General features: G+C 31.5%; 2 protein-coding genes and 1 long non-coding RNA gene across 4 annotated transcripts; 1 reads left to right on the top strand and 2 right to left on the bottom strand.

Annotated features, from left to right (window-relative positions):
- Positions 1-916: 916 nt before the first annotated feature.
- LOC136227572 (uncharacterized) lies at positions 917-6,489 on the bottom strand. Of its 2 annotated transcripts, none has more exons than XM_066016272.1 (4): positions 6,350-6,489; positions 5,948-6,146; positions 4,501-4,658; positions 917-1,326 (listed from the first exon to the last, which is right to left on the bottom strand). In XM_066016272.1, exons 2-4 carry the CDS (start codon positions 6,129-6,131, stop codon positions 1,219-1,221), a joined length of 450 nt encoding a protein of 149 aa, XP_065872344.1. In that variant the 5' UTR covers positions 6,132-6,146; positions 6,350-6,489; the 3' UTR covers positions 917-1,218. The 2 variants fall into 2 exon arrangements, with proteins under 2 accessions (XP_065872344.1, XP_065872351.1); XM_066016279.1 differs by having other exon boundaries at positions 5,948-6,168; positions 6,350-6,426.
- A 6,487-nt stretch (positions 6,490-12,976) lies between these two features.
- LOC136227568 (uncharacterized) lies at positions 12,977-15,469 on the bottom strand. The gene is made up of 2 exons (XR_010688128.1): positions 15,226-15,469; positions 12,977-13,531 (listed from the first exon to the last, which is right to left on the bottom strand). It is a non-coding gene; the product is annotated as an uncharacterized lncRNA (long non-coding RNA).
- On the top strand, positions 13,416-15,074 carry LOC136227557 (ethylene-responsive transcription factor ERF113). Its single transcript, XM_066016260.1, has 2 exons — positions 13,416-13,546; positions 14,231-15,074. The coding sequence occupies exons 1-2, from the start codon at positions 13,423-13,425 to the stop codon at positions 14,857-14,859; spliced, it is 753 nt and encodes a 250-aa protein (XP_065872332.1). The 5' UTR covers positions 13,416-13,422; the 3' UTR covers positions 14,860-15,074.
- Positions 15,470-17,588: the final 2,119 nt, after the last annotated feature.

Genomic DNA, 17,588 nt, shown 5'->3' with positions numbered 1-17,588 from the left:
TACAATTTCAATCCGATCTTCCTCTATAGATTAAATTTGTACCTCAGAAAATACATAGAGAAGTTCAATAATTCAACAATAATTCAGTTGAATAGTTGTGATATCATACATAGTGGAGCAGACGTAAGTTTGAATTGCTGTTCTGCATTTAAAAAAAAAGAAAAAAAATCTAAAAAATGTGACATCCAATAATATGTCATAAATGATATTTGTCATTTTTTATTTACTTCTGTGCCTAAAATGGGAAAAGACAAATCCTTTGAAAGGACAAGAAATTCATGCATTCCTAAAAATATCATTCAGTAAAAAAGAAGAAAATGTCCAACAACAAAACATCAGTTCCTAAAAGAGGGAAAAGGCTATTTATGTCTTTGACACTCAATTTTAGACAATCACAATCTCCATAACTTTTTCCCATGTCTACACAGGGATGGGACAGTAGGTCAATCACTGACGATGGGGCCACTATCTCTTATCTCCTTATCACTTATATTATTGCTCTGCAAACCCCCAAACCAAACATTCATACTTCTTTATTGCTTCTCTATCTAACTTTTTCCTAAAAGTTCATCTATGTTTCACCTATTTGTTTCTAGTGTTCACTAGAATCAGCAACCGGTATACGTTAACCGATTTTCCTTCCGAAATAGCGATAAGCAAATGTTTCTCAACCCTAAACAAACTTACATTCTAATGTTTGGAGTGAAAAGGCAAACGAAAAGCAAACGGGCACTAAATCAAATTCATAGATTAACACTTCTGCTCACATGAAATCTAGAACTATGAATATAAGAAGCTTTTGATGCTCCTAACTTCTACAATCATGTATATGAATGATCCATCACTAGTCGCTCATATTGGACCTTTGCCCACAAATTAGCATGACTGTGGCTATGAGGTTCACTTATGTAAGCAATTAGCTAGAAACATGGAGGAGAGTCCTCTTCTTTCATTCAAGGCAAGAAATAATGTTAGGCGGGCACCCACGGAGAAAAAAAATGTCACGGACATAAGGCCCTACTTATGTGGTCAATCATCCTTGCCTCCCAACTATGCTACTCAATAAAAAGATACAGATCACAATAAAAAACAGTGATGTTATGGTGGGTCAAATTGAGGTGGATGTAGTCTTCCACCCTGAAAAAGACCCTGTAAATACAGCAACATCAACCTAACCTGCATACTCATTTATGGAAAGAGGTACCGATTCGGATGCAATCACAAGGCGTTTATCATCCTCTTCATCTCCGCAGACCTTCTAGGATCTGGCTCATCAATAGCTCTCTCTGTAAGTACATGCTTGATTCGACACATCGACTTCCTTACCTGAATTCACCACCATTAAAAGAGATGCAATAAGAACCAGATTCTAGATAATGAACGAGAGAGAATCAGATTCGAGTTAAAATATATCAAATTGAAGAAGATGCACTGTTTAACAAATCTGTTTTCTGCTTTGGTTTCTTACCAGTTATTTTCAGATAAGCAGAGATAATAAGGTAATTGAACTTCAGACTCGTAAAGTGTAGTAGATACAATCACAATTCATGTCAATGGACCCAATAAAGCGTATGTCATACAATAATATACCAGTTTTTCGAGGTTAGTCAAATGTGCAGTTTAAAAAATGGAATCTCCAACATTGCAGCTGCAGCTGCAGCTGGCTGTAATCAGCAAGGGAACATATTTCTAAAATCTTCTAGTGGGATCAGATTCATATACTAACTCCAAATATCACATATCTGCTTCCATCCTAACATTTCAGCAGCACCAGATACATCCTACTTACTACAGAACCCTTAATACCCGTCATTTAGCATGATGAGAAACCTCCCCAAACTCAAATTAACCAAGAAATAGAATACACAAACAGATGAAATAGTAGAACTGATATAGACTATAGTATTAGATCCAAGTTGATGAACAACTCTAAACAAACACAAGAAGACGAAAAAAAGCAAATACTAAATCTATGCCGAAGCACAGCCTGGAGAATAATCCCTTTCTCCTAGCAGAAAGCTAAGAGACCCAAAATTATATAAATCAAAGCTATCTTTCTCTTTTCATACCACATCTGACATAAACTGCCCACCCAAAACTCACACTAAACCCCTGATATACCAGACTATAACTAGGATAAGCACGTGTCCCTTTCATTCCTTAATTGCTCTTAACTCTCATTTAGCATTATCTATCACATTCTCTATCATACTTAACCGTATCATGATATTCCTAGAATAAGACAGCAGTTTTAAGCATAGTTATTACAGGCGCAAGGCCAACTACAGCGCAAGGGGGTCCTCAAGCGTTGGCGCCAGCATGCATGAGCCACACAAGGTGCACTAAAAGAATAAAATTATATAGAACCACCATAAACGATAATGTTTAAAATATAATAATTATAAACTTTAAAATCAAATTGCAATAAATATGAAATCATGTATTCTTAAGCATAAATTCTAACATGCAATAAACCCTATATTCTAAAGTTAAAGCATTCAACTAAATAGTAAATCCTAAGTTGACTCATAGCTACTTCTTATCAAACGTCTCCAAATTCATCAATCATCATGATCACTCATCACCATCACTTTTATAGATCTGCCCTTGTTTGCTTCTTTTTCTCTGGTATTTACCGTTGTTGTGTGCTTCTTCTTTCCCTTTGTTCCTCGTTATGCATCTTTCTCTCTATGTTTTTTTTTTCAATTTGAAAGTCTGCATGCTTCCCTTTTGTTTTTGTTTATTTTAGACACTAGATGCGTCTAATCCAACAGTGGAGATTGAACGTGGATAAATAATATAAAACCCTAAAAAAATAACAAGTGACACAAAAGGTGCAGCATTGTGCGCCTCTGATAACCCCTTCATGGCGCACAAAGGCGTGCCTTGGTGTCGCCAGAGCAACATCACCCGCCTTAGGAGGTGCTAAGGCACACGGCCTTGAGCCTTGCGTGCCTCAGGCGCGTCATGGCATCACCATTAACAAGTATGGTTTGAAGCAAGGTATAGAAGAGTGACACCTTTTGTCATTTAGTTTGTTTGTAGTAGAAGAGTGACACCTTTTAAGCAGTTTTAAGCAATGTATAGAAGAGTGACACCTTTTACGCAGTTTTAAGCAAGGCATCAGATTCTCTATCATATTTAATTATTCCACCCTGATATTATCTATCATAATTTTATATATTACTCATCAAACCACAAAGGAAGAATCTCTCTTTGGTATGACAAAGAGGACATGGAAGATTCTCAAAAGCCAATTGAGACATAATTGTTTTCTTACAACTTACTATCTTCATCAATTTTAAAAGATTAGAAGAAATCTTAGAACATCAAATAAACAGAAATGTTGTTTTTTATTCTTACTTTGTTTCTCCTAAATTTCTTTTGTCACTACATCCTTTGGTTACCAAAGTGAAAAACAAAGAAGGTATCTGCTATAAGTACCTTTGTCAGATATTAATATGAATTGGACCTTTAAGTATTAGCTTAAACTTTTAGTTCAATTGGTTCCATGACATGATATCAAAACCATTTTGACCAAGTGATCAAGGGTTCGAATCCTGGCAACCTTATTTGTTGATTAAATTGCAGGACATGGTAATATGAGCCTGTGTTGTGCACGCTTCAAGCCCGGTGGGCATTTGCGTGCAGGGGTGTATGAAAGTGAAAAACAAAGAAGGTATCCGCTATAAGCACCTTATTTATAGAACTTTTTATTTTTGTAGTTTCACTGATGAGCTGAAAATTAGCTTGAGAATTTAAGTGATAGTAAAGTTGCTCAATCTTCTAGAACAAGGTATCACACAATTAACCGTCTCCACAGTCCACAACAAGAGAAATCTCCTGTTATGATCCTAGTTCACATGGCTTTGAACCTTCAAGCTTAATTGGTTATGGAATTAAGGGTCAATTTGGCCCCTGGCAAACAGGTTCAGTTTAGCCCAAATTCGAAGTTTCGGTATCAACTGAGCCCTGAAGTTGGCAATATTTGACAAATTAGTCCAAATACAATCAATTTCAATACCTAAAACTTGGTCAAATATTGCCAACTTCAGGCCTGAGTTGATACCTAAACTTCAATTTGTGCTAAATTGAACCTGTCTACCAACTTTAGAGGCCAAATCGACCCTTAATTCATTGATTGGAAGCCAATTAGAAGAGAAACATAGGAAATTGCCAATACAGGAGATCAAATTGAGATGGAAAAAATGAAGGAATAGAGAGAGAGAGAAAGGAGAGTAAGAGTCAAAAACTAAGTTATTTCTCCAAACACATATTATGTACAAGTGAATTAGCCTTTATATATAATATATATCAACCAACTAATGCAGCTAACTAGCCCGTTTGTGCAATTATCAAGCCACCCCAATACATGAGTGGTAACTTCTTCAGCCTTTTATACATGTACTTAATAAGTATGGGGAAAAAAGCAGAATCATGATTATCATTCACTGTATGTGCTCAAAAAACATAGTTCCAGTGAACAACATAGAAATATACCTTGGGTAAGCGTTCTGGATTTGGAAATCGTAGGTTTTGAGCATTAAGCATCTGACGTTGAGTCATTAGCATGTTCTTCTCCTTTAATAGAACAAACCAAAGCTTCTGAAGATCATCCCAAGACTTCAAGCGCAGCTCTGAAGCTTTCCAACTTCGACCTAGTGGTGATAAAAAGCAAAAAGAGCAATAGGATGAATTAAAGAATACAAAATTTCCTCTGCTTTACTGACACACAAATATGTTAAGGAAACTATTTAAGTGTATGTCCAAACTCCAAAATGAATTTGACTGAATAAAATAGGGGAACTAATGTTTTTCCACTACATACTTCCATCTCAGGCATTGAATTAGAATATTAGGAGAAAATTGTCTATCAATGGCATGAAGAGTAGCCTAATCAGTAAAACATGTCCTTTTAGCAATTCCTTTTTTTTTCTGAAGTAATTCGTCATCCTAAAAAAGAAGCAAAGAAACTAAACCATTATCAGACTGATTATCATATATCATATAAATTAGACCATACAATTAGAACAGGTAAGATCCTGCAAAATACTTGGAGAAATTCTATGTATGCCAAGTACTAAGCACATAGAATAAATCATGTAGCATTGCAGGTTCCAATTTGTTTCTTGGACTCTCATTCTCATACAAGTATACAATATAGGACTCCTTCCAGAGGTTGGACTGGACTATCTTCCAAAACATTTTTAAACTTTTCCTATTGATAAAGCATTAATATACCTTACTCATGTCCAACTCTTCTCATCCATGAAGGTAAAAGTGAAGAGCCAAAGCAACTTTACAAAATAACATAGCATTATGTAGACGTGTTATGAACATTTTATCAACTCAGTGATCAAGTCCAATGACTCGAGTACTTCAATTCGTAGGCCACAACTTAGAGAAACTAGACCCTCAAATTACTGCACCAATAAACAAATGATCAAACGCTTGCCTCAAAGTGCAAGTTCTTATCCAGGTGAGGTCCATAGATCCCATAAAACTTATTTTGGAGTAAGCTATTGGCAAGAAATGTAATCTAACAATAACTTAAGGCTATGTTGTTTTATTTGGATCCATAAGGTTTATGTTGATCATCAAAATTATCCAACACCATATGTTCAATCATATCATAATCCAGTACCAAAACACCAAAGGGCACTACATACAAAAAAATAATGCATTGCAATTCAAAAACACAAAGAATACATTATATGAACTTCAAATGAGATAAACACTAACAATATTTCGAATAAATTTCACCAAAATTCTAACCACAGATAAACTTGGATCAACAAAGATTGCTAATCATGCATATCAAGAGGTTCACAGGAGTAGCCAGATTTCATTTGCTAACTTTTAACTATCTGAATTTTGAATGCACGCATTTTACCAAAAGGCTATATTTGAATTGTTAATAATTTAGCGGAAAAGGACAGTTTTATACCATAGATGACCGGTTTTTCTTCATCCGGGATCCTATCTAACTCGAAGAATTCCTCCAGAGGGTTTCTGGCAGTACGAGCGACAGCAGGAGCAGCAGAAGCAGTGGCAGCAGCAACAGTGGTAGCTGAGCTTTCAGATTTAGCGGTAGCGAAGAGCGTTCTCGCAAAAAGTCTTGTCGTAAACATGGTTGAATTAGATGCCTGCGTGAACCGGAGTGAAGAACTATAAGTAAGAATTCGAATTGAAAATGAATCAGAAAACCCATTCGAAGTAGGAATCTTAAAATGCACAAAATTTCATCAGATTTTCAAAAATTATGAATAATGAATAGTGGGTAAAACAGAAGAGAAATAACATAAATAAAAGATAGAAGATCGAAGGAGAAGGAGAAGGAGAAGCATACCAGAAGAAGCAAGACTCTTATTTTCTGCTCCAATGGAGATGGAAGAGAGAACCGAAGACAGCAAAAGAAAGGGGCTTTAGGAAGAAAGAGTGGTGTTGGGGGTTTAAGGTTTGTCGTTTAATGGGCCAAATATCTTTTGGGCTGGATTTTCTTTTCATTTTCACACACTAGCTTTTCGGCTCATTCCACACCAACAATTCCTTAACTTCAAATTTAAGTTTGGAATATAAACAACTTTTTTTTTTTAATAATATCTTGATTATTATATGTTTTGGGGGAAAAGTTTAAAAAAAAACTTCGTAGTTTCAGGTTTTGAAATTTTGAGATTCGGTGATTTTTTTTTTTGTGGTAAAATAATATAGGCCCCGTTTGGTACATTGTAATGAATATCGTAATGGAATGACCATTATAATGGAGGTCTATTACCATGTTTGATTAGCCATATCATTTTTTATCCTAATTGAATCACCATTACATTATTCAAATTTTCTTCATAAATTTATGTAAGGGTTAAGGTGCAAAAATACCCCTAACGTTTTGGGCCAGGAGCAATTTTACCCTTAACGTCTAAAATGGTGCAATTTTACCCCTAACGTTGGAAGCCAAGAGCAATTTTACCCCTAACGTTGATAAATTGGGTCAATTTTCGACACTATTATAAAACACATATATTTTTGTTCATTATTCTGCACCAATTGCATAATAATTCGTTCTAAAAAAGGATTTCATGTTTTTTATAATTTAATAATAGAATTTGAGATTAATATTTTAAAATTCGGTGGATTTTTTGAATTTTTTTTGTCTAATCCGTACAAAAAGACAGTATATTTTTTTATTTTTTTGATTTTTTTTCACATCCCAACGAATGTTTGTGATTTGTTACTGATAAAATGACACAAGTATGAAGTGTAGATAACAAGATTCATGACCGAGAAGACAGTTTGATGAATTATTTCTCAAATTGACCCAATTTATTAACGTTAGGGGTAAAATTGCTCTTGGCTTCCAACGTTAGGGGTAAAATTGCACCATTTTAGACGTTAGGGGCAAAATTGCTCCTGGCTCAAAACGTTAGGGGTAATTATTACTAACGGCAAATATGAAAAAAACATGAAAACCGAAAAATACGAAAATGTGAAAAACCCGAAAACGAGAAAAAAATGCAAAAACGAAAAAACATGAAAACGAGAAAAAACACGAAAAAATGTGAAAAAACGAGAAAAAATCCAAAAAAACGAAAAAACATGAAAACAGAAAAAAATATGAAAAACACGAAAATGGTAAAACAAGAAAAAATGTGAAATGAAAAAAAAAAAAAACAAAAATGAGAAACAACGAAAAATGAAAAAAAGAAACTGAAGAAAACATGAAAATCCGAAAAATGCAAAAAAGAAAACATGAAAATTGACATACGAATTGTAATGATAATCGTATTTTATGAATTTTATTAAAATTTGCCAATCAAACATGGTAAAGTAATCATGATTCCATTCCATTCCATTACAAATTTGATTACATTACATTACGACGTACCAAACAGACCCTTGTAATTTTTGTTAAGAAAAAACACCACTAACATTGTTAAATTTGAAGAATTTTTTTTTGTATATTAGTGTTGAAGTTATGATATGATAGAAGGAATTTCGCCCAACAAATTTCTCTTATAAAATTCATTTAGAAACAGTGAAAAAATAAAGTTTAAATTTATAGTCAAGATAAAATTTATTATTTGCTCTCAAACAAAAAAAATCATGAAAATAACGATTTAAAGTGATTTGAGTTATCTGTAAAAATAGCGAAATAAAATGCCTAGATAGAAATTCACAAAAAAAAAAAAAATCCCCGAATTTAACTGTATTATTAAAGAATCCTTTTCTTTTACTAACATTGGAAATCATATGCTCAATTTTATAGAGCAAAAATTTGGAAGTCCTCACCTTATCACTTTTTTTTATTATAAAATATTTTAGTTGTATTTTATTTTCAATATTTATCCTCAAAAGCAATGGATTAGGCTAATTATGTTATTTATTTTCGTTAAAGTTTTTCATATCAAGAAAAAAGTATATATTTTTAATAATCCATATAATATGGCCAAAAGTAATATTAATGATAAGAGCAAATAAAATATTGTGACTCCTTAATAAAAGATCTCATAGTGAGGATGAGAATTTTAGTAATGTTTCAAAAGATGGATTGAGAGGGATTTCAAAAGAAAAAGGGTTGGACATGTGAATCCTATATGATTTTTATTTATTTATGTATTCTGAACTTATCTGTTTTAATTTTTGAGATAAGGGATGGAAGAAAAATGGGTCAAAATTTTAAGGGTAAATAATTATAAAGTTCCTGAGTTTCTGCTCAATACACTAGTCAGTCCCTATGTTTTTAGAAATAATTATATAGTTCTTCAATTTTTAGTTTCATCAACTCCTTAGTCCTTATGTTTGAGTCAATGGTCAAACTACACCAAATAAATTTTAAAATACCAAAATTATCATTTACTCTATATTTTAATAATAAAACATTTATTTTTCCTATTTTATGTTTTTTTCTCCTTTTTTCTACATAATCTCTACAATATTTTTTTTCCTACATAATCTCTACAATATTGAGTAATTAATTTATTAAATTTTATATAATTATAGAAATTTAATTTAGTAGCCTAAATTTTATTGACTAAAAAAATGAATGAAAAATATTTCAAAATTTATCAAAATAAGAGCAAAACTATATAAATTGTAAAAAGTAATCTTTATTTATCTCTAATAAATTTTATAAATGAAAAAAAATATGATTTTTAATTTTTTTTTATTAATATTTAATGCTAGTTTAAAGACATTATATTAAAAAAATAAAAATTTAAGAGAATAAAAATACATTTTTAATGATTTGTATATACAATTATAAGTTTCGGTATATATATACTTCATAAACTTTATTAAAACTATTTAGATTAAATTTGAAACTAAAAAATAAGTTTTTTTTTATGTAAATAATTAGGGACAATTTGGACTTTCATCTACAAAAACACATGGAAGGACTAAAGAGTTGATTAAAATAAAACTTAAGGATCTTATAATAATATAATGGACCTACTAATATGTTAAGCAAAAACATGAGGACTTTATAATTATTTACCCAAATTTTAATTATTAGCTATCAAATACGCAATCTGTTTTTATTTTGGGAAGACTTAATACATCATTTACCTTTACCTTTCAACTTGTTCAAAAAGTTTGATTGACTCTTAAACTTTTAAAGTGTCTTGATAATCCATTCAACTTGTATAATATGTTTAGTTAACTTGTGTAAAATGTAATTAATTGATTACTCGGTTACAAAAAAAGAAAAGTAAATTAAATGCGAAAGATATTGTCTACACATCTTAGAATATTATTACATAATTCAAAAATAGATTAAAAATGAAGTTATTACTCACTCCACTATAAAACTTGTCTTCTCTAATATTAGAACCGCATACGCCGATCTTAGTCGTTTTACTTTTTTTTAAGACTCGTGTAATAATTTTTTCGCATTTAACTTACTTTTTTTGCAACCAAGTGATCAATTGATTATATTTTATACAAGTTCAAGAGGCTATTCGAACATTTTATGCAAGTTGAGAAACTTTTTAGACAAATTCAGGAAGTAAATGATGTATTAAGCCTTATTTTTATCTTCATATATGCCACTGCCTTAATAATCATCTTTCAATTTAACTTAGCACTGTCTCTTATTTAAATTAGTAATTGTATGGTTAAATATGTTATTACATTTTTTTATTCATTTATTAAATAATCAAATTTTAATTGTGCATCTTGTATTGAATGTAGGGCTGTAACCGAGCCGACCCGAGCCGACCCGAGCTTTGATCTGCTCAAGCTCGGCTCGCTATAAATTAACGAGTTCGAGCCCGAGTCGAGCTTGCTATAAAATTAACGAGCTTGAGCCGAGCCCAAAATCCTCTTTGGACTTGGTTTATTAAAAAAATTATCTAACCATGAATTGTTTGTGAGTAAATCGTTAATTATATTTGTAAAGTTTGCTCGCAAATAACTCTTTAATTGTATACATAAATAAGTTCACAAGCAAAGTTCGTGAATAAATAAACAAGATGCTTACAAATAGTTCGTCTATTACTCATTTATTATGTTTGTGAACGAACTCATCTAATAACAAATGAATAATATTAAGTTTAGATATTTGTGAACTAACACAAAACTATATAGTTTTCTACAAAACTAAAATTTGTTCATAAATGTTCTAATCGAGCCTGCTCGCGAGCTTTCGAGCCGAGCTTTGGTCTGCTCAAGCTCGGCTCGTTTACGAACCGAACCAGTAAATCATGCTCACGAGCGGTTCATTTACAAATCGAACCGAATCGAGCCGACCACCGAACCGCTCAGGCTCAGCTCATTTACAACCCTAATTGAATGATTAACCTTTATGAAACATAATCTGTCAAATTGAAAATTTTGTGCGGATCCAAAAATTTCATTGTAGAATAGTAACGATACGGTTCGGAGTGGGTGGCGTCGGGTAGAAGGTTTGAGCATTGAGCGCTAAGGAATGACGATGAGACATGAATGAACTAAATCTCACATCGAAAATGGAGAGAGTGTGACTGAGGCTTTAGTAAGGTGTGAATCCAATATATGCAGATGCATTTTAAAACCATACGCCCCAAGGTGTTGGATTTGAACTAAAATGGACATATCTAAATGATATTGGGTCAGGATGTTACAAGAATTTTTCTATAAATAGCATAATTTTCCAATTAATCATAAAATCCCAACTAGGTTGGCAAGCCAAGGCAAAACCGAAATAAAAAAGAATATAATAAATGAATAAAAAATAAAAGTTACAGGGGATAAAAAGGAGAAATTTGTACAGCCAGCCAAGGCAACAAAAAATTAAGGGGGGCGTTTGGTTCACAAGGGGTAAGGAAAAATGAATTAAGAAAGGGAAACTAAAGGACAGGAAAGAAATAAGCATTAATTCCCCTGTATGTTTGGATATGTTTAAGAAAGGGAATGAGGTAAAGGGAATCCAATTCCTTACAGGACCTGTGGTAATGGGCTTAACCTAAAGTGGGGTAAACCCATAATTTAAAATGGGTAAAGGGAATGAGTTTTTTTTTAAACAAGCAAGAACAAAGGGAATGAAACCCTCCCATTTCCATTCCTAAAGACCCCGAACCAAACGCCCCGTAAGAGAATCTATACTGACTAAGACCAGCCATGTCCTGATAAATAAACGAGTTACAAAAGCTTGGTGCTGTATCCCACCAGGTACTGATTTCAAGGCCTTCCTGGGCTAGACGATCTGCAACCTTGTTACCTTTGCGGAATATATGTGTGGCCGTGTACTCCATAAGCTGTAGGCGTGCGAGGCATTTATGCCAACTCTGAAAAACAAACCATAGAACAACAGTGGATCACGATTTGAGAAATAATTCATCAAATTATCTTTTCAATCACAAATTTTATCATTTACGCTTTATATGTGCATCATTTCATTACTCATTAGTAACAGATCACAAACACAAGAATAAATGTGAAAAAATAAAATAAAAAATTGAAAAATTATATTGTATTTTGTGCGAATTGAACAGAAAAATTTAAATATTTCGTTGAATTTAAAAATATTAATCTTCATTTCTATTACTAAATCACACACAAAAAAAGTGAAATTTTTTTATAAAACTAACCGATATATAACTGGTGCAGAATAAATAGCAAAACATCTATATTTTATAATTACACCATTTTTTACATTAAAGGTAAGATTGCTCACGACTGTAAACAATCAGAGATATTTTTGCATATTTTTTTTTAAGTTATAAGTAATATATATGGTGAAATCTTAGAATAAAAATTATGACATAATTTCAATTTTTGAGGAAGAAAAAATCTCTCTTTACTTTTTTTCCATTTTTTTTCATATTAAAATGAGTTGTGATTATTGCATCTAAATTTCATGTATTACCTGATTAGATAACCATTAGTTACTTTTTATAAAAAAATATCTAATATAAACTTCTAATCTAAATTAACATTTAATTATTTAAAATTATATTAAAATTCAAATTCAATTAAAAGAGCTCTTAAACAATAAACATAAATTTCTTTAAATATTTTTAACTTTTTTGAGAACAAATATTCTTAATTAACTTAAAAATTAAATATAAATATACAATATAATATGAAATGTTTAAGTTTTACATATATCTATATCAGTGGTTGCTTTCCGAAAGGCAAACCATAACCTAATCTATCCGTTTCGTTAAACCTACCTTTTCATTTTATTCAGTTCTAGAAATCGATTTTTCAATTTCTCGATTAATTTTGTGCAACCTTACAACATAATATCAACTTGTGTTGATGGTAATAAGTACAATGATTGTAGCCATAGAGATCGGGTTGCAATTGTTATCTTGCAATAATCTATCTGGATTTTCTTTAGATATTTATGGTCTAGATATTTATTTATTTTATTTACCTTTTGTGAATTTATTTTTACTCCTAAATTTGTCTTCCCTTCTATGGAGTTTATTTTCTGATTATAACCAGGATTTTAGATTAATGGATTTTTCTTATTTTGATTTTCCTGTATTTTTGTAAAAAAAAAAAAAAAAAAGTAAATATTTTGCTTTTGACAAAAATGGTTTAAAGAAACAAAACTAGGGCAACAAAAAGAAAGAGATATTTAACTCAAGAAATGGTTCACACTCAGCCAAACATTATTATTATATATATAATATCTGAGTCTGCACTTCAATTTCAAACCCTATCTATCGTCTTCTTCCTATTTATTGCTTCATTCTTCTCACTCTTGTCCTTTTCTTCTTCTTCTATCTAATCTCTTTCCTGCTTCAAGCTCTGTATGTATATCGTGATTATTAAACATAAATCTCATAACTAAGTAATTTATTGTCTCATATCAATAATAAAATTAACAAAGTGGATCAACGAAGTCATGGGAAGAGGTCTCTTCCATTCAATGAAGAAGAGGCGAAAGAGGAAGCAACTCATATCTTCCCAATCTACTCAGCTCGATCTCAACAAGATATGGATGCTATGGTTTCTGCCCTAGCTCAAGTCATTGGTAATAATCCACCTCAACCTTCTCTAGATCCATTAATCTCTTCACAATCAATCACAACACCACAGCCACAACCTGTTGAAGATCAAGGTATATCATCTAATCCATCTTTTCTTGTTCAATTTGAGTGTTTCTTCACTTATTATACTTCACTAGTCATGATTTGATCACTAGAATGATTTTCTGTTGAAAATATGGTGTAATTTCAAGCTATTGGATCCCAATTTTCATACCACAGACTAGTATAGATTAATAGAGTGTTTTTGTATTGGAAAAATGCTACTCTGGTGTATAATTTCATGTTCTTCAATCCCAATCGTCATAACCCCGATTAGACCATGATTTGATTATGATTTTGTGATGGAAAAATGGTATTCTGGTGCATAATTTCATCTTCTTCAATCCCAATCGTCATAGCCCCCGAGTAATCCAGATTAATAGAGTGAATTTTGTGCTGGAGAAATGCTATTCTAGTGTGTAATTTCATGTTCTTCAATCCCAATTTTCATAATCAGAATAATCTAGATTCAAGCCGGCATGATTTGATTAATAGAGTGATTTTGTGTTGGAAAAATGTTATTCTTGTGTATAATTTCATGTTCTTCAATCCCAATCTTCATAGCTCAGACTAATCTAGATTGAATGGTAAAGGTGATCTAGTTCCTTAACCATATGGAACACATGCTTGGTGGTCATATATATATTTCATGTTTTAATTTTATAAATAGGTTGTATTAATGAAAACATTTCTGATTTTTTTGGGGTGAAATGAAGGAAATGTGAGAAGAAGGCACTATAGAGGAGTTCGGCAGAGACCATGGGGGAAATGGGCAGCAGAAATACGAGATCCAAAGAAAGCAGCAAGAGTTTGGCTAGGTACTTTTGATACTGCTGAAGCTGCTGCTCTTGCTTATGATGAAGCTGCTCTTCGTTTTAAAGGAAGCAAAGCTAAACTTAATTTCCCCGAAAGAGTTCAATCCACTTCTCAATTCGGTTATCTCACTAATCGCCAACAACATTCACATCCCGTGGTACTCTCCGATCAACAATCCGCCTCCGTCCGCCTTGCTCCTCCTCCTCCTCATCATCATCTTCCTCCACCAATATCACAGCAACAACTTTACTCGAATCCCCTTCAATACCCGCAGTTTCATCCTGGAGGGAACTATGGTGTTCCAACTCCATATGCTAGTGACCAATTTGTTTATCCGAATTCATCAACTACAACATCATCGTTATCTGGATCATCATCATCATCCACACCTTTTCAACCACAACCTCAACAAGAACAGATAAGATTTTCTATGCAATATGGAAATGATCTTTATGATTCTCAATCTAATAATCCTTCTACCAATTGGAAAGACTTCCTTGATTCTAGTTACTCAAGAGATGATCAGTAGAGAAAAAATTGTATAATAATCAGATTGGTTCTGGACCATTCAAACGATCTACCCAGTGATTTAGGATCAGTTGATCCCGGACTACAGTAGAATTTTTCTCGTTTTTCATCTTTATTTGCTTGTTGTTTGTTTTATGTTTTCCTTTGTGGCATATAGCCAGTTTCTTGTTGAACATGTTTTCTCGTTTTGGTTAATCAAGAAATGCTTTTTGATGATTTTTGAGTTCCAAGTTCTGAATTATACATAATATACATGAAATTATGATTGCATGCATGCATATGCATATGGATGTACTAAGAATATGTATAAAACATAATGTAAATTAGAACTTGGTTGCTTGCAAGCATATGGAAAGGAGATTCTTACTTTATAATTAAGCTTCTCAATGGACTATCGTGGCGGGCTCAACGGAAAAAAAATCATATCTTGTACCGTCCCACATGGATCCTTCGACTTCTACTGATGTTATTAGAGTCGGTATGGATAGAATAATATGTAAATCCTCTCGTAAAATTACTATAAATCGTTCTCCTAAACGTTTAGGGAATCTTGAAGCTAACATTTACATTAGCTGAAAGTAATAATAATGTTGATGATAATAACAGAGGTGTTCTAGTTGGTATATAATGAGTAATAATAAGTGAGTGGAATTTTAAAAAATGATGTGAAAATAAAATATGAAACCGAAATTGTCATGAAAATCGGCTGCCGAAACCGAAAACATAAAAAAGAAGTGTTCCAACTTAATTTCTTCTTCTCAACGGCATTTACGCGTTTTTAAGTCAACTCTGCTTACCAAAATATTATATATGTGTCCAAATAAATTTTGTTCTTCATTTTCGTTTTTCAGCTTTGACTATACATTTGGCATTTTAGGTCAACTCTTCTTATCTCTCGGCACATTTGTTTGGATCCGACCTAAATTTTGGTCAAATTTTAATTTAAATAAATGTCAAAAATGAATATATTAATTCAAAGAGTTGTTATAATTTGTTGGATTATTTATGCACTTGGTCAATCTCATTTAAAACACTAATTATATTTTATGCCATTCTGCTCAAGGGTGATAATTTCTTTTGTAAATAATCATATTTGTTCGTTTTGTCTCAATTATCGGTTTAGTGTGCCACTAGTTAATTTAACATAACTCAAAAAAATTGTAACATAATCGACTTAAACCAATTGGATCCATGTCATTTTCGTATTGTGTTTCCAAATTACATAATATATCTATCAAGATTGATATGTAAAAGTATAAGAGAATATAGTTATAATTCTAAACTCTTTAACATGCATGTTAACTTTGATCAATTTGGGGTTTTGACCCGAATCTATACTTAACAAATCCTTTAACTCGTTAATTTCTTAGTGGGTTGATATCGAGTTATGTTAATGTAACAAATAAAAATGATATGGAGAAATATAAAAAGTTTATGTGTTGTTTTCTGGTGACATGCATGTTTAAATTTATTATCCAAAAATATAAAAGAATATAATAATATTTTTAAATATTAATATTATTTTCGGATTAATCTAATCCTTAAAAACTATACATGATCCAAACAATAAAAAATAGGCTTAATACATCATTTGTTCCCTGAACTTGTTCAAAAAGCTTGATTGGTCTCTTTAATTTTTAAAGTGTCCTAATAGCATCCTCAACTTGCATAAAATGTTTAGTTAGCCTCTTGAATTTGCGCAAAATATAATCAATTGATCACTCGGTTGTAAACAAATAAGTTAAATGCAGAAAATGTATTGCACGCGTCTTTAAAAAAGTAAAGCGACCAAGATCTGGATATGCGTTTCTAATATTAGAGAAGACAAGTTTTATAGTTGAACAAGTAATAACTTTATTTTTAATTTATTTTTGAATTATGTAATAATATTTTAAGATACATGGAATACATCTTTTACATTTAACTTAATTTATTACAACCGAGTGATCAATCAATTACATTTTATGTAAATTTAAGGGGTTAACTGAACATTTTATACAAATTAAGTAAGTTATCGAAACACTTTAAAAGTTAAAGGAGCCAATCAATATTTTTGGACTAGTTCAGAGGAGAAATGATATTAAGCCTTAAAAATATGACATGTTTTATAAAAATAATGCACATTTTAGGTAGGTAGACAAAGTGGAACTTGTGTTAAGAAAGTCCAATAGTTGATTTAAGTTGCTTCACTTTGAAATGAAGGAAAGGGAAATGACTTCCAATAATACACGTGGCATGTTTTTATAGGATGGAAAGCAAAGAAAAAGGGAGTAAAGATAGCCGATTAATTATTAATTTATTTTACAAGAGCCTACATCTCTAAATTCTATCTTTATAATTAAATAATTATACTTGTTTGTCATCACCTATTTTTGCATCCATATGAGAAATATGCTTCATATATAAAAGTAAATAATTATTTAAGTTTTGATGACTTATAAAACGAAATATAGTACTAGTTTTTCCATTGTTTCTTATATATATATATATATATATATATATATATATATATATATATATATATATATATATAGAAAGTAGGGGTGTACGTGGTCGGTTAATCAGTTTAGTAAGGTTAATTCGGTCGGTTAACCATTTAATCAGTTTTTAAAAAATACTAACCATACACTAGTCCATTAAATTCGGTTAACCACTAATCGGTTAATTAATTATTTCGATCGGTTAACCTTTTATTTCGGTTTCTAACCATTAGTAAATAAAAATACAAAT

The sequence above is a fragment of the Euphorbia lathyris genome, chromosome 1, assembly GCF_963576675.1.
Source record: "Euphorbia lathyris chromosome 1, ddEupLath1.1, whole genome shotgun sequence".
In the NCBI taxonomy this organism is placed as follows: Eukaryota; Viridiplantae; Streptophyta; class Magnoliopsida; order Malpighiales; family Euphorbiaceae; genus Euphorbia; species Euphorbia lathyris.
This window is presented reverse-complemented; position numbering and strand designations above follow the sequence as displayed.